Raw genomic sequence first — 23,736 nt, forward strand, 5'->3', positions numbered from 1 at the left:
GCGCTAGTCCTTGCCGCATGTTTCCCAGAGTAACATGCGCTAGTCCTTGCCGCATGTTTCCCAGAGTAACATGCGCTAATTCCCTACCACACATTTTCCAGAGGTTATATCCTTTGGTGGGCATCCCATGGGCATTACTATATAAGTCACGTGACATATAATTTTATAAAGTTCTTAATTCTGGAACATATTACTAAAGCAATATGTGATAATTCTAGCACACAAATTCTCTCCATGTTTATTTCTGTAATATGCAATAACTTTGGTGCATATTTCCTACTGTAACATGCGGTAATTCTGGTGCATGTTTCTTACTATAACATGTGGTAACTCTGGTGTATATTCCTTACTGTAATGATTCTGATTTCTGATACATGTTCTTATGTTTAAAACATCAAATATTTAAACTGAATATTACCAGAATCACTGCATTATATTATAGAATATTGCATATTATACATCAGGAATATATGCAAGAATTGTTGTATATACATTATAAATTTACATTGGAATGTATGTTAAATTACTGCATATTATATTAATAAATAATATACAGCATCTGGAATATGTGCTATGATTACTGCATATTATGGTAGAAAATACATATTAAATTGTTATATATTTTTTTTGAAATAGTATTTAAAGTTTATTTTAGTAATTTTAGCAAAAAAATAATAAACAATAAAAAATTAAAAATAAATAAAAAAAAATAAATAAAATTAACAAAAAAAAAAGATAAAATTAACAAAAAAAAAATAAAATTAACAAAAAAAAATAAAATTAACAAAAAAAAATAAAATCAATAAAAAAAATAAAATCAAATAAAAAAAAAAGAAAAAATTGAATATATAGGAATGAAAAAAAACAAATGATTATTATATTTGTATCAGTAAAGTGATTTACATGATCATAAAATTAATTACTTATAAACTTTAAAATATACAACATGATTATGCAAATCATTTGTTATTTTTTATTTTTTGTTGTTTTTTGTTATTTTATTATTTTTTTTTTTGTTTATTTTTTTTTTGTTTATTTTTTTTTGTTTATTTTTTTTTTGTTTATTTATTTTTTTTTTGTTTATTTTTTTTTTGTTTATTTTTTTTTTGTTTATTTTTTTTGTTTATTTTTTTTTGTTTATTTTTTTTTGTTTATTTTTTTTTGTTTATTTTTTTTTTGTTTATTTTTTTTGTTTATTTTTTTTGTTTTATTATTTTTTTGCTAAAATTACTAAAAATAAACCTTAAATACTATTTCAAAAAAATGGCCATTTTTAGTAAAGTTATATATATTTCTAAAACATAATATGCAATATTCTATAACATAATATGCATTGATTCTAGTAATGCTTAGTATTAAATATTTGGTATTTTAGATATAAGAATATGTACTAAAATCACTGCATGTTACAGTAAGAAAAATAAACTAGAGTTACCACATGTTACTATAGGGAACATGCGCCAGAGTCACCGCATGTTACAGTAGGAAACATGCGCCAGAGTCACCGCATGTTACAGTAGGAAACATGCGCCAGAGTCACCGCATGTTACAGTAGGAAACATGCGCCAGAGTCACCGCATGTTACAGTAGGAAACATGCGCCAGAGTCACCGCATGTTACAGTAGGAAACATGCGCCAGAGTCACCGCATGTTACAGTAGGAAACATGCGCCAGAGTCACCGCATGTTACAGTAGGGAACATGCACCAGAGTCACCGCATGTTACAGTAGGGAACATGCGCCAGAGTCACCGCATGTTACAGTAGGGAACATGCGCCAGAGTCACCGCATGTTACAGTGGGGAACATGCGCCAGAGTCACCGCATGTTACAGTGGGAACATGCGCCAGAGTCATCGCACGTTACAGTAAGGAACATGCGCCAGAGTCATCGCACGTTACAGTAGGAACATGCGCCAGAGTCATCGCATGTTACAGTAAGGAACATGCGCCAGAGTCATCGCATGTTACAGTAGGGAACATGCGCCAGAGTCATCGCATGTTACATTAGTAACATGCGCTAGAGCTATCGGGGCATGTTATCAACATGCGCCAGAGTTACCGCATGTTACTCTGGGAAACATGCGCTAAACCAGCGCATGTTTCTCTGGGATTGTGTGCCAGACATTATGGGCATTATAAGTATGTGCTGAAATTAGCATTAAAATATTAACGTTAAAATTAAAAGTCACGTGACTTATATAATAATGCCCATGGGCCGCCCACCAAAGGATATATCCTATGCACTTGTGACGTAAATAATAAGGTTATATCCTTTGATCACCCGAGTGGGGTGGTTTATCTCCCGAATGATCCTTTTGTATATTTCCATTTCAGCTAGCCGCAGTCACATGCATCCTGTTACTCCCAAGAAAATTTTTTTTTTTTAAAAAAAAATAAATATAATAAAACCGAATTAAGTTTCATTTATATGCATGAAATGATTAAATTATAAATATCGCTACTTAATTTTCATTGTTTTACATAAGTTTCTTTAAATGTAACATCATGGCCAAAATTTTTAAGTTTTTTTTTTTTACTGTATTTAAACAATTTATGTATGCACTAATATGTGACAGGTGTGACACGCTCAGATGCAAATCTAATGTCTGGCATAATATATTCTACAATAAAGGGATCAAAGATGATGATCAAGATGATGTAAGATAATGTCATTAGGAAAGTCAAGTCCGTCAAGCCCGATACTTTTTGCATTGCAGCTACATGCATTCTGCTTACAATTTTTGTGGCTTAAAAACTGTTTTCGTAACATGCAGTATCTTAAAAAAAAAATGGAAATTCTTAAAGTCCTAATAGACTCTTTGTAAATAAACTATAAAATCACGAAATATTTTTCTATTTAAACTGGCTCAACGGTTAAAACGTCAAATCAATATAATGGAATTTATAAATGAAAATAACTTTGATCCAACGCCAAAATTAAAATCTAGTCCTGTACCGATTTTATTTCTTCCCTTTAATAATGAAAAACTTAGATGTAATAATTGTGAAAATAAATATTCAGCCACAAATTTATATAAACAGAAATATTGCAAACAATGCTTATCATCGTACATTGAAAATATAACGGACAATAACATTTATTTTAATGTAAATATTCTTACGAATAATGAACATTGTATTAAACATAAATCAACAAGAAATTTAAATTTTTTTACGAAAAATATTCAAGAATGGTGTGAAAATTGTTCTGAAATTTCATATTTTAAGAATTATTATGATTATATTAATACTACAACGCAATATATATTTATAGAAAAGGACTGTAAATTATGTGGTAAATTAATCGATAAGATTTCTTTCGGGTTTAAAATGTGTTCCGATTGTTACTTAATTTCTTCTGGGTGGATAAAATCAACTATTACTGGTAAAAATATTCCAATTCTTTATTTACCATGGTGGGATACTTCCAATAAAAGTATATTTTGTAAGCATAACTTAAAATTTATGACAGATTGTCAAAAATGGTGCTCAGATTGCTTTATAATTTACGTAGGATGTAGATATTGTTTGACAACAAACATAATTTATGGGATTATCGATCAAACTCAATGTATAAAATGCAAAAGAATATCAAATATAAAAATTGAATTTAAAAATATTAGCAGTGGAAATCACGATATAGATGAATTTCTTATTTCTACAAGAACAAATACTGATTGTCATGATAAGATTGCTAATTATAAGAATACTATGAATAAAAATTCCGATCCCTTGAGCGTATATAGTTTTATTGAACGAGAACTTAAAAAGGTTGGTTCAAAACGAACAATGGAATGGATTCCATATTCTCAAATTAAAAATTTAGAAAAAATAGCGGAAGGAGGATTTGGTATTATCTATAAAGCAATTTGGTTAAATAAAACAACTGTTGCCGTAAAGAGATTTCGAAAATCGCAGGATATTAGCAAATACTTTTTAAACTTTTTAAATGAGGTAATTATTATTTTTATTTATAATATTTACGTAATCATATTAAACTAATTATTGGATTTATGATTTTTTTTAGGTGAAATCTCTTCATCGATGTTATGATACAGTTTTTATTGTCAAGTATTATGGTATTACGCAAGACCCTGTAATAAAAGATTATATGTTAATAATGGAATATGCGAGTGGTGGAAATTTACACAGTTATTTAAACAAAAATTTTATAAATATTAAATGGATCACAAAATTAGCTATTTTATGTCAAATTTCAGATGGGTATATATTATTATTAATATTTCTATCAATTTCATTTATGTGAAATAATATTAAATTATTTAATATTTTTTATTCTAGACTTAAGACTATTCATCAGGAAAATTTTATACATCGAGATTTTCATAGCGGAAATATATTATCATTAAAAAATGATCACAAAAAGTGGGTAATTGGAGACCTAGGATTATCGCAACCAGCAGATAATTCGTCGAATAATGAAATATATGGAGTAATACCTTATGTCGCACCAGAAATATTTCGAGGTGAAGTATTTTCGAAAGAGTCTGACATATATAGTTTGGGTATGATTATGTGGGAATTAACAACAGGTCGTAAACCATTTTTCAATATTGAGCATGACATTAATCTTATCTACCAAATTATTGATGAAAAAAGACCAAAAAGACCTGAAATTACAACTGATGCTCCTAAGTGTTTTACTAATTTGATGAAACAGTGTTGGTATTCTGATCCCTTAAAACGACCTTCCATAACAACAATCAAAAGCATCGTTGATGATTGGTATAGAAAATGTAAAAAAGATGATGATATATTGGCTAAAGCTGATAATAAACGATTAGAATTAATTGAATCGAAACAAATTGGCCCTGAATTTACCGAAAAACAAGATATAAGTGCTATTTATACTAGTCAGCCTTTAAGTTCTCTTATTTCCCAAGTTTCATCTAATAACTCATCTTCAAGAGTTTCGAAGCAAGGTATGTATTATTTTTATTTGAATAATGTAAAATTTAATAATTATTAAATTTGCTAATTATTTTTACAGTATGTACTTCAGAAGAATGTAAATTTGATACAGATAATAGTCATAATACTCAAAGGTATTGAAATGAACTTAGATAACGATCTTTTTTCTATATAAATAACTTTTATTAACAAACTTATACAAACCATTTTTTAATCTTCAAGATCTTCGTCTATCAACTCATCATCTGGTATGTACAGTACTATTACTTAAAAAGATTCCTTGATTTTATACTAAGTTTATCTTTCTATCTTATAGGATATATTTCAAAAGATTTAGATATGGATATAGAAACAAATACTCAAAGGTAATAAAATGAAACTTATTTGATATAGACAAAAATAAAATTATCTAACTTTTGATTATGATTAATAATAATAAATTTAGACTAACCACGTTTGAATCTTCGTCTATCAAATCATCTTCTGGTATGTACTGTACTGTTACTTAAAAGATTTCTCGATTTTATATTAAGTTTAATATTTTTCTATTATATAGAATATATTTCAAAAGATTTAGATATGGATATAGAAACAAATACACAAAGGTACATATATGTTTAAGATCAAATATATATATATATTTTTTTTTTTTAAATTAAATTTTTATTAATAATAAACGTTGTTGATATTTTAGGTTATCCACAATAGATATAAGTTCTATGTCTCATAATATTTCGCATCCAAGTGCAATTTATACTAGTAGACCATTAAGCGCACTTATTTCACATGTAAAGAACAATAGAAATTAGCTAGTAGTAAAATGATTTAACGTAGTAAAATATATGTTTATAAATATATTTAAGTAAAATAACCAATGTAGGCATAACCAACATTGGACGAATATTCAATTATTGCAAACTTGTCAAATTAAATTCAATAAAATTTCTATAAACTTAAACTTTACTGTTAATCTGACAGTGTGAGTGTGTGACGGGTGCCTAATATACAGAAATTATCTTTTGGAATATTTTAATTAGTAAAAAAAAATAAAAAATTATTTGACGCCAATTTTCAATACAAAAAAAAAATTTAATAAATAATGCAGTGTTTTTATGCATGTTCTGCTATTATTTAAATTCAGTAAGCTAAATTTAAGAATAAATATTTTACAACAAAATCGGTAAAATAATATGTGATAAACTAATTTTGCCACAACGTGGACCAATTATTGTTCAGAGCGAAGCAATATGTTACAACTACCCTAGCGTTCCCAAGAAAAAAAGCACTTGGTGGCCGGCATTATGCGGAATTATGCACTGTCACGTGATCGGTGCGGTGACAATTAATGTGTGACGAATAAGTTTTTACCAAACTAAGTCCCTCAGATAAATATAAACAATGAAAACACTGAGGGTGTGACGAATGTTTACATGGTCACGTGTCAAGGCTTTTTTCTTGGGATGACACTATGGAAGAAAAATCGATCACATGAATTTCTCTGTCCGCCATGTGATCATCACATGGTGAAATCGCAAATTTTAGTTTTTCACTCTTGAGTCTGGACTTACAATGGTTCTGAAAAAAAAAACTCTTTCCCCTTTTTTTAGTTTTGTTAGTTTTCCGCAGTAATTTAGCGCAAGGTTTTTTTTTGTAGTTTCTATTTGAAACACCCAAAGGGATAAGAGGCCCTGTAGGGCGCCTCGGTCACAGTACGAGGTTTTATTCTTATTAATACCCATATATTAGGGATATGACTTCTTCAAACTTTATTGAGATAGATTTTTTCTCGGTTTCATACGAGTCTCTGAAATCTTATAGCCAGTTGGACGCTATTTCCGATATCAGAAGTAATATTGCTGAAGACGGACTTGCTGAAAATAATGTTTTAGACACAAATATACAACTACAGAATACTTTACTCTCGACTATACCAGTCCACACTCCTTTATGTCTTTCACCACCTTCGTGTAAAAATAATTCTTTTCTCATTTCCTTCAAGAAATTTCACGTGACTAGAATACACAAATCCGGTTATAACAAGATCTACGAATTTAGACGTTCAAAAAGTTTCTTTTTTGAGATTGTTGATCACCATTTGGACACCAATCAGCTTCATTTAAAGATACACACAAATGATGATCTCATGTCAACTACCCCTATTAAGTATCATTCCACAAGTGCACTACCGAATGCCAAATATCAAATTAGCAAAGGTCTTCAGCATTTTTTTTCTTCACAAAGAGTTATTCCACGCCGTATTCAACATAAATATTTTAATATGATACGCCAAAAATTATTAGATAGAATCACGTTTATCAAATCACGTGAATACAAAATCAAAAATAAGAATACAACAACAAAAACCTTTTTTAATTTTTCGTATAAAAGATACAGATTTCATTTTGGTATCTTTATCCCTTGCGATCACAGAATTGAAGCGAAAGGCTTATCTATTCCACCTTGAAGTTGTGAGGTTCCTTCTCCTATAGTTATGTCTAATAATAGATATGGATGTGGTTTACATTTTTTTAAGAAATATCCAGATGGGTTAACTTTTATTCGAAATGAAAATGGTGATCTCACACCTAAGATCCAATCCCAGAACAAAGAGCTTCATGCTAAATTGATATTTGACCGATGGATAAATAAAGAATTGAAATCAATTTTCTCTTCAAGAACGGGAATTTCTTATAACTCAAGATATATTGTTTGTAATTCAAATCGTAAAATCAACCCTGGACGTACTCACATGTATCACAAACTCATGAATAATTTCCGTTCAACTCCAAGTCCAAATTCGAGGACAGCTAAAAGGCAACAAATGAGATTTGAACGCTCTTGTCATCGTATTTTATTACAAGAAGTTATTAAACCAGGCGCTGTTTCCAGTACATTAACGAAACTGGCTGCAGCTAAAAAAGGACGGTTCCTTTTTTTACCATCTCAAAAATTTACGACTCCTCTCAAACACTTACGTTATAAGAAAACTGTTGATATCCCCAAACAAAAGGATTATAACTTTACTATTCCGCATTATTTTGGCGCCAATACGAACACGACCAAGGCATCAAGGACTACAAATAATATTTCCATTGTCACAGATTCGACTCTTATTCCGGCTTCTAACGATGAATTATTATATACGGTCATTCCTTATAATCCTATTCCGGATATGTTTATTCCTCTTAAATATCGGGATATCATACCGCCTGATCCTATTTATGATAATTTTGGTTCTTTTATTATCCCTGGTTCTAGGGAATGGTTTACTTATATGTATCAATTGGACTTAAATACACGTGATGAACGCCTCGAAAAAGCTGAAGATGCTAAATTTGCTGCTAGAATGGACGAACTTTATGCCGAATCTGTGGCTGCTAAACTTCGTTATTAACAATGACAAGAAGAACGTTTAAAAGAAATTACGAGGCTTCAATTAGAAGAAGTCGCTCGAGTTCAAAATTTGGCCATATATCATGGCACTAGTCCTAAACACGTGAAATATCGGCAACGTCAAGCGACGGATTTGTCTGTTTGGAGTAATGTTTTTCATAATAATATGATATACGCTGAATGTCCTACCCTTTCGAAATATCAAAAGAAGAAAGCTAAACAGAAGAAAAAACTTTTACAATCAGAAATAGATTCTTTTATGATTAACTATCCAAACGTATCCGCTCCTTTAACCCTAAAGCGCAATACTACGCGATCAGTGTTCGATTATATGGATAATATATGCCCTGGTGAACCGTACACGTCTGATGACACCAAGGAAATAGAAACTCATCCTTTAAAACGAGATGATCGTACGTTTAACTATAATCACGGATCTCATGATACATATAAACGCTCCCGTCTCGATACTCCTTTAGCTTTTGATTCCGAGCAGGCGGGATCATCCAAATAATTTTATTAATATTCTTATCTTCATACTTATAAATTAGTTTTTTTTTTTTTTTTGGAATCATTTTTTAGTATAGACATTGTCTATTTCTTATGTTTCTTTTTTATCTATTATGATAGTATATACAATAAGAATAGTGTTAACCATTCCGCCTATGACAGTATTTACAGGTGGTGGCTTCGGCCAAGAGAAAAATACGGATCAACTAACTTCTCTTTTTTTAGATTAGCTTTTTTTGATTGTTCCCATTTGATTTATTAGCGTAGTCCTACTTTATCAAATAGTACAGATCGAAGAGTGGGGTCCCGTAGGGGATGACGAACAAAGGTCTATACACATATATTAGTCTTAAGTCTTTTCGAACTCTTTCCTCTTCTATTTGTAATAGCCTGGGTTTTACCACTCTTTTAGTAATAAAATAAAATAAATAAATAAATAAACTTACAATGGTTCCTGTTTCCTAGTATAATATATTAATCTATCCAATAATATAATATGATTATTGTTTAGTTAGAAAGTTTCATAAATTTAGTATATTTATATATCTATAACTAAAAAAAACTTGGATACTAAATTGTGCAACATGAAATGATTGAAACGTGTGCCTGATCTATTCCGTATTTATTATAGTTAAAATAATCATTTTGAATTAAATAAAACCATGTTCATATGCGCGTGCCGATGAGCCAAATCTGAGATTGTAACAAAAATGTTTAAATTTTCTTATTAAGCATCAACCAATTTTTTAATTAATTGATTCAGCCTGAAAAAATGTTTTTTTTTTCAATACTGGAAAAAAAAATATTTTGTTTTAATCTTTTTTTTCAAATACCAAAAAAAAAAATTTTAATTCGTGATCCATGAGTCAACTGCAAAAAATTCATATATGGGTGCAAATTTTCAACACCAATTTATTTTAATAATACATAATATTTATCCCAAAGTTTCAAATAGTTTGTTTTTTACAATAATTTTTTCACATAATTTTGCACTTCATTTGACGCCACGCCAGATTCCCATTTTCTGCAGATCATTTGCTGTTGACTTGTGGACATGGAGTCATGGATCTAGGGATTGGAATCAATTATCATTATTAGAATCAATTTTATAATCGATTAATTGTCGATTAATTATTAATCGAAATTATACTACTGCCGGTCACATGACTATCAAAATTATTAAGATCGACATAAAAAATTTCCTTTTTGGGAATTTTATACAATATAACAATTTCATCGGACAACAAAATTTCCTTTTTTGGATTTTTGTTAATGTCACGTGATAATGACATAACTTCTTATTAACGGACTACCCCAAAATGTCACGAAACGGCCAGCATTAAGAAATTAAGAAATTAACTGTGTGACAAATAATGAGTGACAAATAGGTTTTTGTCAACCGAAATAAAACCAATACTTGTAGGGTACACAGTATTAACGCTACTGCGCCACAATAAGTAAATTCAATTTTTATTCGATAATCAATTTAAAATCGATTCTTATCGATTTTCAAAAATTCGATTATTGTAAAATCGATTCCAATCCCTATGTGGATCTCGAATTAATTGACACTTCAAAACTAAAAAAAAAATTTTTCTAATTAGTTTTTTTTCGGTTTTTCAGTTCAAACTAAAAAAAATTTTTTTAATTAGTTTTTTTTTCAGTTTTTTTTCCAATACTTAAAAAATTTTTTTATTTTATTTTCAATCTTTTTTTTTCAAAGCAAAAAAAAATTTTTTAGTTATTAATTTCGTTGTCATAAAAATGAAATTAAATATGATCAAATACAATTTCTATCAAGTCATTATGTGTTAATTGTCACATGACAAAAAATAAATCGCATGAGCCATGAGATATAGTAAAAGATAAATTTCTTGATGATGAGTGCAATACCATGGGCTGTAATTAGTTTAATTGCCCAGAGAATGATAATAATACTTCATGTATTAAATGAAATGTATATATAATTACAGTATTTATTAATATAATAATTATCATAATAATACAATTTCAATTATCTTTTGCTCTTTCGCGGTCATAGAATATTTTTTTGGATTTTGATATATTGATTAATAGACCCAATGATCTTTTTTGATCACCAGCCTTTGAAAATTCAATAGTCAAGATGAATATTTTTTCTGCTAAATGAACGTAAAATTATAAGAATTTAGTAATATTTAGTAATATTCAAGACATTAAATCCAGAGAACATATTGGAAAATTTATTATACAAATAAAAAGGTGTTAATTCCATAATAATAAGAGGAATACTAAATGCATGTGATCAATCAACATGACTAATAATAAAATTTGTATAATAGAAATAGGTTGTATAATCTATTTTCACGGATTAATTAGTTTATATTTATACGAACTTCAGATTGATTTGAGATGATTATGTGACTAATTAGCGATGAAATATAGGAATTATTTCATAAAATGCGAGAAAGGAAATAGATTACAAATTGCGTCTATACTTTTTTCTTTGGACTTGAAATATTCTAATATTGTATATTTCATACCACAATCTTTTTTAAAATAAAATAAATTGAACTGCGTACTTAGATTTTTTGGTGATATTTAGATCACCCTGAATAAATTAATTTGAATTGTGTAACATGTAGCTTGTATCATGAGTGTTGATCATTTTATATCACTAGCATAATTTAAATGGTTGAAATCCATTAATAGCAACAACTTCTAAAGTAAAATAAAAATAAAATAAAAATGGTTTAAGTCCATTGACTGCTAGTCAATACTTAAAATTATAGAATTCCTAATCCTCACTATACTGTACACAATTAAATTGGTTCAGAATTATAAAATAAAAGCAACTCCAATTTCGTCCAATGAAGTTGCTTTAATTTTTCTTTTATATTTATACGTGGCATTCATGGTAACGTAAAGAGTCAAGAATACAAAGCTAAAAAACTATATAATTTTTTAATAAATTTTATTGTTTTAACAGTTTTTATTATCATCGCATGAACAAATCTTGTGTTTGGACACCTGCTGCTATACCATTTATTCTTTTAGCGATGACTAACGATGATTTACATTATTCTTCCAATTAAAATTCATAGATGGTCGTTCTCAAGGAACTTAATAATTCTAAATTATCATTTCATAAACATAACTGTAAAGTTAGAAACAAAAGGATGCAATTATTTTACTCTAATACTAGAATTTCATGCAATAAAAAATTTTCTTCTTTGAGGGATGATAAAATGATAGCAAATTGCATATTAAGTGGATGGCGCAGCAATTTTATCTGTAAGAACTACCCCAGTGCCACCGACAAAATTTCACGATCATGTGACCAATTTTGTCAATCATTCCCAAAAATGGTAAGCAGATTTAACGAAAAAATAAAAAAATAATAATAAACACAATATAAATTAGGGTTGGATCAGTCCTAGCAAAGACCGGTCCTGCGTCGCTCTTGGGACCGGTCTTCATGGTCTTCGGTCCGAGATCTGAGAACCGGTCTGGACCGGGACTGATCTTATATTATTAATATCCAATAAAAATGAGCCAAATTTTTGTGCTCATGTACTTCTAAGGCACGATTTTTGCCAAAACTGATTATCAGTTCAGTTTTTAACATTTTCACAACGTTTTTTATTAAAAAAATGTGCGAAAACCTTTTTTTCGTGAAATTATTAATAAAAAACGTTTTTGTAACGTTTCCTATTAATAAAATAATTAAAAAACGTGCTAAAACGTTTTTTTATTAAATTACTTAATAAAAAATGCTGCAAAACGTAAATTACTTAATAAAAACATTTTCGCAACGTTGTTTGTTAAAATAATTAAAAACGTTTGCGAAAAACATTTTTTTTTATGAACTTATTAATAAAAAACGTTTTCGCAACGTTTTCTATTAAAATAATTAAAAAAACGTTGCAAAACGTTGTTTATTTGTTAAATTACATGTTAAAAAATGTTTCGCAACGTTCTTTAATGTTTTAGAGGTCTTAAAATCATGGGGACAAAATTTCTTGAATTTAAATCGGTCCGGTCCCAGTCCGGTCTGGTCCAGGTTGAAAGACCGGTCTTTTTGGGACTGGACCAGACCAGACCAGACTGATCCAACCCTAATATAAATGCCATACATTTTTAAACTCACATGGTATGTGTATTTTTGAACACTCTGCAAATTTACCTAGACGAGAAAAATATGTTTTAAAATATAAATTTTGACTTTTTATATGATAATTCGTAAATAATTAATTTTACAAAAATCTGTATTCAAAATCTACCTTTATTGCCTAAGTAAACTTGCAGAGCAAGCAAATTTAGATATAATATATGAATTTTAAAATTAGAAAATATCTGTAGTAAGTTTTATTCAAAAAAAAATATAATAATTTTTTTCGTTAAATCTGCTTACCATTTTTGGGAATGATTGATAAAATTGGTCACGTGATTGCAAAATTTTGTCGGTGCCACTGGGGTAGTTATCTGTAAGTATACTTCGACAAAATTATTTACACAAAGTAAAATTACTATTTCCATAAAATTATAAATTTATTATAAAAAAAAAACAAACACAAAAAATAATAGGGATTATAGTTAGGCAGTAACATAAATAAAAAGGAAAATAATAATAGTAGTAATTCAAATATGTATGTACTATCTAACAATGATGTGAGAATACAATAATGAAGAAATGTTCTGAAAAAATTCTCAGGCTTGAATTAAATTTTGTGATTACTATAGTTAACAATGAAAGTTTTAAAATTTTACTTTGAACACTATTCGTAGTATAACGACAACTTCACCGCTACGCCACAAATTCAGATTTAGACCGTTTTATGTTTAATATCTATTAGGTTTGATATTATTCTCTCTTTTTTTTATGAATTTGGTATATACAGCATATCGATTTCATTCATAAAAAGACTATGACTGATTCATTCGGTCCGACTACATTGTTAACATCCGTTTGTTATTAACAATAAAATTTCTTGAAATGAAACTACGATGCTTTCGTTGACAAGAAATTAGTTTGATATTTATGATTGATTCATGTAACATCAAGAAATTTATCTGTATAGAAAAAACTTAGTAAGCAATTAAATTCTATGAAGAAATTGTTCAATTTAACCATATATAGTCTTTGAATTTTCAATCAGAAAATCTTGCAGAATTGTTGTTTCTAATCCGAATTAGTTAGAGTAAATTCTTAGGATTCCTTTTTTTTAAATAAAAAACAATTTTTTTTTTATTACAATATTATATAGAATCATTTCTATGTTGATCCAATTCGAATAAGTTATTCATTCAGAGCAAAGCGGAGGACTATTCATGGATTTAATGGCAATAAATTTTTATCCTCTTGCTTAACGTCCTTTCAAACATTTCTTTTTGAATTACTTATATCAGCTTTTTTCGAATTGTATGAAATAATTTTGCTTTGTATATCCATTTCAGGAATATATATTTATCCAGTACGGTACGAATTTGCAAACCTGTACGGTACGGTTGATCAATTTTTGTGATAATCATTTCGGACCATACCGTACTGGTTCTATATATAAAGAGATTATTATAGAACCAGTACGGTACGGTACGAAATGATCAACCATAAAATTTAACCAACTGTACCATACCGTACTGGCTCTATAATAATCTCTCTATATATAGAACCAGTACAGTACGGTACGGTTATTGTTTTAAATGGACATTTTGGACATTGGTGTCCAAATTATTAAAATGAAAATTTTGGACATTGGTGTCCAAATTACAAAAATGAACATTTTGGACATTGGTGTCCAAATTACAAAAATGAACATTTTGGACATTGGTGTCCAAATTACAAATGAATATTTTGGACATTGGTGTCCAAATTACAAAAATGAACATTTTGGACATTGGTGTCCAAATTACAAAAATGAACATTTTGGACATTGGTGTCCAAATTACAAAAATGAATATTTTGGACATTGGTGTCCAAATTAGAAAAATGAACATTTTGGATATTGGTGTCCAAATTAGAAAAATGAACATTTTGGATATTGGTGTCAAAATTACAAAAATGAACATTTTGGACATTGGTGTCAAAATTAGGAAAATGGACACTACTGATTTTCTCTTTATTATAGTGTCGGTACGGTACGGTCATGTTGATCAAATTTTGTAATTTTGTATGGGTGATCAACTGTACCGTACAGGTTTGCAATTTCGTACCGTACCGATTATCCTACTACCTCCATTTCAGACACCTAACCGATTTGCAAATACCCTTTAGCACGTGACAGTCGTGACACATCTTTACTATTGCGTATGTAATACCAATTTTAGATAGTAGTCGCAATGATATTTCACAATTTTTAAAACTTTTCGTAACACGATGCAGTATTTAAGAACCTCCTTTTTTTTTAAAAAAAAAAATACTAATATTCTTTGAAGTCCCAATAGATGCATAAATGATTATTTGGCAAATAAACTGTATCACTATTTAATCTTCATTATTTTATTAAAGTTTCTTGTATATAATATAATGAAACTTAGTATGAATGAAAATAAATTTGACTCAACGCCAAAATTAAAATCTAGTCCTGTAACGATTTTATTTTTTCTCTTTAATAATTGAAAAACTTAAATGTAATAATTGTGGAGGTATATATTCTGCCACAAATTTATACAAACAGAAATATTGCAAACAATGTTTATTATCGTACATTGAAAATATAACGGAAAATAACATATATATTTAAAAGAGGATTACGAAAATTAATAAGATTTCTTTCAGGTAATACAATCGAAACAAATCGGTCCTAAATTTACTAAAAACAATATCCTGGTGCTATTTATATTATTCGGCTTTTAAATTCTCCTATTTCTCAAGCTTCATCTGATAACCATCTTCAAAAATTTCGAAGCAAGGTATGTATTGCGAAATTAAATTGTTAATAAATTTGCTTTAGTATACTCTTACATCACGTATTTTAAAAATTTTTAATTAAAAATAATAAATTTTTATTGATAAACCTAATCCTAAATTTTTTATCTTAAAAAATAAATAATAATAAAAATATTTTTTTAAAAAAATGATATATAAACAAAATATTTTAATCATATACATCATATTCGTTTAATTTTTGGACTAATCAGTTTCATATAGAGCCTAATAAAAAAACAAAACAAATAAATATATAAATTAAATATAATAAAGTAAGTAAAAAAAATAGAAATAAATACCTTGGGAGTTATCAAAGAGTGCAATTTTATATCATCATATATTAATGTTTTTTTGCAAATGCAAGTATCTTTACAATTTTCTTTACCTTTCATACCTTTCATATATTTTATTTTAATTTCATTCTGCTTTTGTTTTAGGAAAATCGGAGCACAATTATCTTCACTAGAATGTAAACTAATATATTTTGGTATTACTAGTTGAGGGTCATTATCATTGGGTAAAATGACAGAATTCTTAAAATTAAAAGGTAATAATTTATCAAAGAAAGAACTTTTGCAATTAAAAGGTATTATTTTATATTCATTACAATCAGGATAATTTGAGATAATGAGCGTGTGAAAAGTAAATTCTGGTAATTCAACATAATGATTTTTCTTCAAACAATAAGAAAATATGTATGCCCCAATTCTGTTACTCTCTTGACAATTGAAAAAATGATGGCCAATGATGAGAGAATCAAAAGAAGGGTTCAATTCTCTTAGTACTGGAATTCCTAAACAAATATGTTCTTCGGTATCTTTGGTAAATGAATCATCAAAAAGTTCTTTACAATACATTGATTTTGTTGCCTTAATTTTTTTTTCTATTACTTTAATGTGAATATTAGAATGTGAATTAATGAAATTAAAATTTATATCATAACCGACAACCATCAGTCCAATTTTAAGGTTATACTTTGGTTTTTTAAAATTAGAATTTTGAATACAATGGATTATGAGACTCGGTTTCTTATTTGGTAACCAAAGGATTTGACAATTAAAGAAATTATTTTTTGAATCATCAGTATCGATAACAGTAGCAAATATATTGCATTCGGCATCTTTTTTTTGAATAATATCCGCTATATTTGGTGGCATATTTTTTAATTCAAAACTTTTTTTTTCATTTTGCAGATAAATATAATCTTCTCCTGGATCATTATAAAGAATTCTCTTTCCAATAGATTCGAAGATTCTTTTACGTAATTCATAAGGTAAAAGTCGAAAAATGCTAACAGGTTTTTTATATTCTGTAATACCCCAATTTTCAAAATCATTTAGAGATTCAATCCAAGCCTTTTCATCAAATTCTTCAAGGTTATTAGATTGCTTACTTCCAATTAATTTAAATAATTCATTTTTAGTACGCCTAAATTTTCCAGTTAAATTTAAAGCATTCTTTATTGCTAGAACTTTTGAAGAACTATTTAAATTCACTCTCTCATTTTCTTTTGAAGTTTCCTGTAAACTTTCTTCTTCAAAATAAATTTTTTCTCCAAAAAAAACTTCATTTGAAATGAATCGACCAAATTCTTTAGTAATTTCCTTAAATTCTTTTCTAGGATTTGCAGATTTTATAGCCATTTCTATTTTATTACGAAATTTTTCAGTTGGTTTAAGATAATGATCATAATTTATTTGTTCTAAATCTTCAAATAATTTTAAAGATACTTTGTTATAAAAGGTAAAATTACACATTGAACTAATTTCAGTAGAATTACTAGAACTTGTACTTTTCGTTTTTCCAAATGATAATGCAAAATTTGCAAAGTTTTGTACATCAATATCACTACTTAAAGATAATAACGTTTTTATAATCTCACTTTCATTTGAATTATATTCATATTTTCCTTTTCCGTATCCTTCAGCACCAAATTCCTTCAATTTACAACCCTCCTCTATGTCAAAGGATTTTTCACTAGCTACCTCAATTCCATTAGGAGTTATAGTACGCCCATATTCTAATTTATGATGATCTATCAAAAATCTCACATTAGGAGTCGAACTTTTTACTAAACATAAAATTTTATCATTACCACTTGTTTCTATAATATCATCTAATTTCCAATCTTTTTCTTCTTCCCTTGCTATTACATTTCTTTTCGCTGCAAACAAATGTATATCTTTCATTGAAATTACCGAATTTTTTTCAAGTTCTTGACGAATATTTGATAATTTCTCGTTAGGATTTAAACGGACTAATCCAGAATGATATCCATCTTTTTGGACTTTTAATTTAACTTTGCCATCTTTTTCAACTTTTTCTTCAATAATTTTTTTAAATTTCATTTTACTCATTTTATTAAAATTTAACTACTTTTTGTTTGGTTTTAGTTTTTTTTTTTTTTTAAAAAAAAAAAACCCCCTATATATATTATATTTTCTGTGCGTAACCCACCTTGAGTGTTATATAAATTGGATGATCATTCTAAAAATAATGATCAAGGGCGTTAATGCATAAATTATTTATCTGAAATTTCCTTATATACTGTATATGTACAACCACGCACAAAAAAAAAAAATGCTTCACAATGAAAAATTTTTTTATCGAAAGTTGATCATTGCTCAATTAACTTTTCATAATAAGAAAATTTTTTTTTTTATGCAAGAGGCGAAGTTTACGTACAGACATGCATATTTATATGTGTTTCAAAACAAAAAACTCAATAAACTTTTCACAATAAAAAAATTTTCTTTTTTTTACGGAATTTTACGTACTGTACAACCATGTATATTTAATTTGTGTTTCAAATAAAAAATCTCACAATAAGAAATTTTTTTTTTTTATGCATGAGGCGAAATTTACGTACAAATTTATACATGATTAACTTTTCATAATAAAAAAAAGGCTTTTTTTTATGCGGGAGGCGAAATTTTACGTACAGCCATGAATATTTAACATGTGTTTCAATAATAAAGCTTAATTAGCATTTCACAATAAAAAAAAAAATTCCTTTTTTATGTACGTACAACCATGCATATTTACACGTGTTTCAAATGAAAAAAAAGTATATAATCGCAAATGGACGATATAAAAAAAATAATTTCTTGGTAATAAATTTATATATTTATAAGCGATTACCAAATGAGTGACAATTCAGTAATCGAAGTTAACGATGATGATAACAAAATCGAAATCGAAGTTGATAAAATTGATGTTGATAAAATAGATTTTGATAAAATCGATGATGATAAAAATGATGATAAAAATGATTCTGACCAAATCGATATTGATAAAATTGATGTTGATAAAACTGACGCTGATAAAATATTTACCTTCGATGATGAACCACATAATAGTAACTCTATTACTATGGTAGAAATATCACCAAAAGAAAAATGCCTTATTATTTATAGTGAAGAAAAACGTTCAATTGTCAGTTGGAATGTTAAAGATATAGATAAGGTTCAACTTAAATTTCATCAAACTGTTGAAATTAATGAAAATAATGAAGATAATGAAGATAAGAAATATGAAATCGAAAGTTTATGCGTTTCTGATGATAAGAAACTTGCTTATATTAATTGTATTATTAAACGTTATAATAATGTTATTGTTGATCAAACTATTACTGGTAAGTAAAAATTATTTGATTATGTAATTATTAAATTATGGTAATTGATATTTATGTTAATATTTATTAGTAATCGATATGAATTATGATAAATATGAAAAAATTACACTAAGTTTTGATAAAAATGCTGTTGCAAAGTATTGTACCTTTAATTTAAAAGGTGAACTTATTTTATATAGTTTAGTTGACAGTTATTTTGGAGAACATAAAATTATTTGGATTTATTCCACACAAACTAAAAATAACAAATGGGAATGTAAGAAATTTTACAGGATACCTGAAGATTATGAATTAATTAGTATATCAAAATATGATAAAGTTTACCTGTTTTCAAATGATTACATTTATGAATGGAATATTAATACCGAGAGAGGTGTAAAAATATTTGGTAATAATAAGGATAAGAATAAGGTAATAAATATTATAAAATTTATTTTCCCAATCAAATATTAAATTATAATTAAATATATAAATACTAATTATTTTTTAGTTTGAAACAAAAAATATCGGAATATTCAGTAATAAAAAGTTTATTTTTCTAAAAATCAATGATAAAATAATCGTTTATTCAATCAATTTGGGAATTCCTATTGCTTCTTTAGATATAAATGATGGTAACAATTTTATAAAATTTTATTTATACTTTTTAATTATTACTCATATTAAATATTATTTTTTATTTAGACATTCAACTATATAATTTTATGAAACACACTGGTTTATTTCTTTTACCTTCTTTATTCTATTATACCCCAGATAAAGAAATCAAATATTGCTGGAACAATAAATACAAAAGTAGGTTTAATCAAACTTCATTTGATGAACCAACTGATGAATCAACTGATGATCAAACAAAGTTAGTTTTTGGAATTCTAAGAGGACATGTTTGGAAATCTAACTTTGACGAAAAGATGTCAAAACTGAACTTTTCATCCGAAAATTCTGATGAATTAAATAAAGAAAATAATAAAATTGTTGAACGTGATGAATACTTAAATGTTCATTCATTTAATCTATATATGCGTACTGTATCTAAATTATTTCGAAAAGCCATAAATGATATTAGTTTTAGAAATTCAACTGAATTAACTAGAAATTTAATTAAATGGGATATACATGTTTATGAAGGTAAAATTAAACTGGAAGTTTTCAAAAAAATTAATACTGAATGGGAATCAATTAGCACGAAAACTGAATATCACCCTTATGATTCTTGTAAATTAATTACGGGCTCATTATTTAATAACAATGATATTGTTATATTAACAACAATTGGTATTCTTATTTATACTTTTAGTGAAAATAACAAATCTAGTGAAAAAGACAAATCTATTTTTTTAAATTATTTTTATTTTATGGAATTTGATATGAAAATACTTCAACATTACAAAAGAATGTTTTCAAAATCTATTTTACCACTACCAAATTATGATAGTTTTAGATTAGATGGATGGGTTTTAGATGTAATAAATAATAAGTCAAGTCTTTTGAAATATGGAGTTGAATTATTAAAATTTGCAATTAAAGAACATAAGTTAGAATTAATTGATGATATTTATAAAAAATGTATGACTTATTTTAAAGAGGATTTAATGAACAATAAGTCATTTTTAAGCATTATCACTTCCGCAATGCCATTACTAGATAAATATTATCCAGAATATATTCTAAAATGTTCATCAGAAACGAATATGATCATAGATTCTTCTTTTTATAGTATAGAGCATCAAAATAAAAATTTACACCTTTATTCCTTTTTTCAATCTCCTCAAATAGCTAACTTATCTCAATCTCTTTTATGGACAAAATTCTGTTATAAAATTGGTTGCACAATTGATAGATATAGAGGTTCATCATTGTTGATTTTTATATGGTTAATTATATCTGTTATTCAAGCTTTAATAATACTTTTAGCTTTACCACTTTGCTTGGCTACATTTTATATTTTATCAAAATACAATTTTATTAATAATATTTACACTTCAGATTTATTTTCTTTTATTTATTTCTATACTGAATTTAAAATTTTTAAAATTTTTAAAAAATATATAACAACGACACCAATGATTACCTTTATGATTCCTTATATTAATTTTGTTAATTATTCAAAAGATTATAATTGGTTTTTAGAATTAATTAGACCTCAACCTAGTCCATTTACTGAAACAATGAATAGAAATATTTATAAAACATGGAATGGAGAAGCATTAATTAATTTTAAATGGAATGCTTATGGAAAATATTATTATGCAATGATTTGGATTTTATTTATTGCTTTGCTTGGATGCTTTACTACTGCTGCAACAATTCCTCAGAAATATATTAATGAAGAAGTTAGACAACAACTTTTTATTGCTTCGATTATACTTGGATTTATTCATTTGATTTTTGAAATTCGTCAATTTTTTTATAATATTGCTAAGTGGTTCTATAATTTTTGGAATATTTTTGGTAAATATAAATGTTTAATTTAATTATATGTTTTAAGAAAATGAAAATTAATTATATAATATTTTATTATTGCAGATATAATTGCTTATGTACTTTCAATCTACACTTCTATTTATTGGCTTCAAACAAATGATAAAAACAATAATAAGTATCTAATTCAATTGCTTTCTTTTTCATGCTTATTTTTGGATATAAAATTTTTGTTATTTTTTAGAGCATTTGAATATTTTGGTGTATATTTTGCAATTATTATTAGTGTTGGAAAAAAGATTTTTTCTTTTTTATTACTCTTATTCATTATTATAATAAGTTTTGCACATGCATTTTATATTTTATTATCACCAAAACCTGAATTTTCACTTGAACAATATAATACAAATAATAATGATGATCCAAATAATCCTTGGAATTTAGCTCCTAGTTATAGTCAAATTGATAATAATGGAAATATAAATTCCAATCCACTTATGATTCAAATTCCTGATGGAAATACAAACATGTTTATGGATATTAAAACTTCCCTTTTTGCTACATATTTATTTTTAATAGGTATGTTTTAAATTTTTCATAATTATGTAAATATACATAATATTTTCTAATATTTTTAAACAATTCTTCTTATCAATAGGTGATTCAAGTGCATTATCTAATTGGACATATACAGAAAATCCATCAATTGCAGTATTGATTGTTTTATTTTCCCTTTTAATTGTTATATATCTTATGAACTTGTTAATTGGATTACTCAGCAATGCAATTGAAGAAGATAATAATAGAGTCTCATATTTGATGCAGAAGGCAGAGGTAAATAACATTATTATTAATCATTCATTGTAAATATACTAATATATCTCAACTTTTAGATTTTGGCTGAGATTGAGTTATTTTACCTATTACCACATCAGAGACGTTGGCAAACATGGTTTCCTGAAGTAATGTATGTAGTTTTACTTTTTTAAAAAAATTTAATGTTATAATTTTATTAATTATTCAAATTTATTTTTTCAAGACATTATTATGCCGATATTGATAAGACTCGAGGAGAAGTTCAAAGATTGATTAAAGAGGGTGAATGGGATACAAAGGAATTCACAGAGATGCGGAATAATTTATTAAAAGAACTTAAAATTAAACATAATCCTATTGACAATGAGGTAATATTGGAGCAATTAAAATCTCATGAGAAATTATTGAAAGAATTATGTTCAAAATAATTTTAATATTATGTTAAGTTTGTAATTTAAATAATTCTTTTTTATATGGCTTATCCAAATATTTAAATATATATATTCTTTTTTTTTTTACTTAGAATTATTTAAACACTGTTGTTAGAGTAATGAATATTTTACAAAATTCTTAGTTTGTAATTTAAATAAATCTTGATTTTTCTTAACTAATCCAATTATTAAATATAAATTATCAAAATGATGTATGTAGTATAAAACCATCTCCAATTTGAGAAATCAAAATAAAATAATGTGAAATTTTTTATATTCATCTTCAAGACGGTGCTGATAATATTAAAGTAATTAAAACTTCATTAGCTTCATAATTTCTAAATTAAATAAAAGCTTTTCTTGATAATGACAGATTGTTAACATAAAAATCTCATAGGTTAATTCCATGAGTTGATTTGTATATACATATTTTTTTTTGTGTAGTCACCATAAATATTTAATATATCCGTAATAAGAAATTGGAAAAATATATTTATTAATACATTTATTAATAAAGAATTGTTATGACTTAGGAGAATCAGTTAAATCAAAAAAATTTTTTTATGATAATAAATAAATATTTCATTATAAAAAAAAATTTTTTTTATTTTTCTTTTTATTTTTTTTTTTTGAGGAAAAGTAGAATACCTTTTAGTATTTTATGAAAAGAAGAAGTTTTTTAAACATTTATA

At 26.7% G+C, this 23,736-nt stretch overlaps 6 protein-coding genes across 6 annotated transcripts; 5 read left to right on the forward strand and 1 right to left on the reverse strand.

Annotated features, from left to right (window-relative positions):
- Window positions 1–2,895: 2,895 nt before the first annotated feature.
- OCT59_011567 (uncharacterized protein) lies at window positions 2,896–5,741 on the forward strand (the record flags this gene model as incomplete). Its single annotated transcript, XM_066133830.1, has 9 exons — window positions 2,896–3,954; window positions 4,028–4,224; window positions 4,732–4,943; window positions 5,012–5,066; window positions 5,155–5,180; window positions 5,249–5,297; window positions 5,378–5,418; window positions 5,489–5,537; window positions 5,627–5,741. 9 exons carry the CDS (start codon window positions 2,896–2,898, stop codon window positions 5,739–5,741), a joined length of 1,803 nt encoding a protein of 600 aa, XP_065989152.1.
- Window positions 5,742–7,423: 1,682 nt separating this feature from the next.
- OCT59_011568 (uncharacterized protein) lies at window positions 7,424–8,326 on the forward strand (the record flags this gene model as incomplete). The annotated part of the gene is made up of 1 exon (XM_025310878.1): window positions 7,424–8,326. One exon carries the CDS (start codon window positions 7,424–7,426, stop codon window positions 8,324–8,326), a length of 903 nt encoding a protein of 300 aa, XP_025177486.1.
- A 165-nt stretch (window positions 8,327–8,491) lies between these two features.
- On the forward strand, window positions 8,492–8,839 carry OCT59_011569 (uncharacterized protein; the record flags this gene model as incomplete). The annotated part of the gene is made up of 1 exon (XM_066133832.1): window positions 8,492–8,839. The coding sequence occupies one exon, from the start codon at window positions 8,492–8,494 to the stop codon at window positions 8,837–8,839; it is 348 nt and encodes a 115-aa protein (XP_065989153.1).
- Window positions 8,840–15,946: 7,107 nt separating this feature from the next.
- Window positions 15,947–18,099, reverse strand: OCT59_011570 (uncharacterized protein; the record flags this gene model as incomplete). The annotated part of the gene is made up of 3 exons (XM_066133833.1): window positions 15,947–15,967; window positions 16,042–16,275; window positions 16,528–18,099. The coding sequence occupies 3 exons, from the start codon at window positions 18,097–18,099 to the stop codon at window positions 15,947–15,949; spliced, it is 1,827 nt and encodes a 608-aa protein (XP_065989154.1).
- A 754-nt stretch (window positions 18,100–18,853) lies between these two features.
- On the forward strand, window positions 18,854–21,516 carry OCT59_011571 (uncharacterized protein; the record flags this gene model as incomplete). The annotated part of the gene is made up of 3 exons (XM_066133834.1): window positions 18,854–19,376; window positions 19,447–19,513; window positions 21,507–21,516. Exons 1-3 carry the CDS (start codon window positions 18,887–18,889, stop codon window positions 21,514–21,516), a joined length of 567 nt encoding a protein of 188 aa, XP_065989155.1. The 5' UTR covers window positions 18,854–18,886.
- A 1,100-nt stretch (window positions 21,517–22,616) lies between these two features.
- OCT59_011572 (uncharacterized protein) lies at window positions 22,617–23,041 on the forward strand (the record flags this gene model as incomplete). Its single annotated transcript, XM_025317818.2, has 3 exons — window positions 22,617–22,631; window positions 22,691–22,764; window positions 22,837–23,041. 3 exons carry the CDS (start codon window positions 22,617–22,619, stop codon window positions 23,039–23,041), a joined length of 294 nt encoding a protein of 97 aa, XP_025177483.2.
- Window positions 23,042–23,736: the final 695 nt, after the last annotated feature.

The sequence above is a fragment of the Rhizophagus irregularis genome, chromosome 2 (assembly GCF_026210795.1).
Source record: "Rhizophagus irregularis chromosome 2, complete sequence".
Taxonomy (NCBI): Eukaryota; Fungi; Glomeromycota; class Glomeromycetes; order Glomerales; family Glomeraceae; genus Rhizophagus; species Rhizophagus irregularis.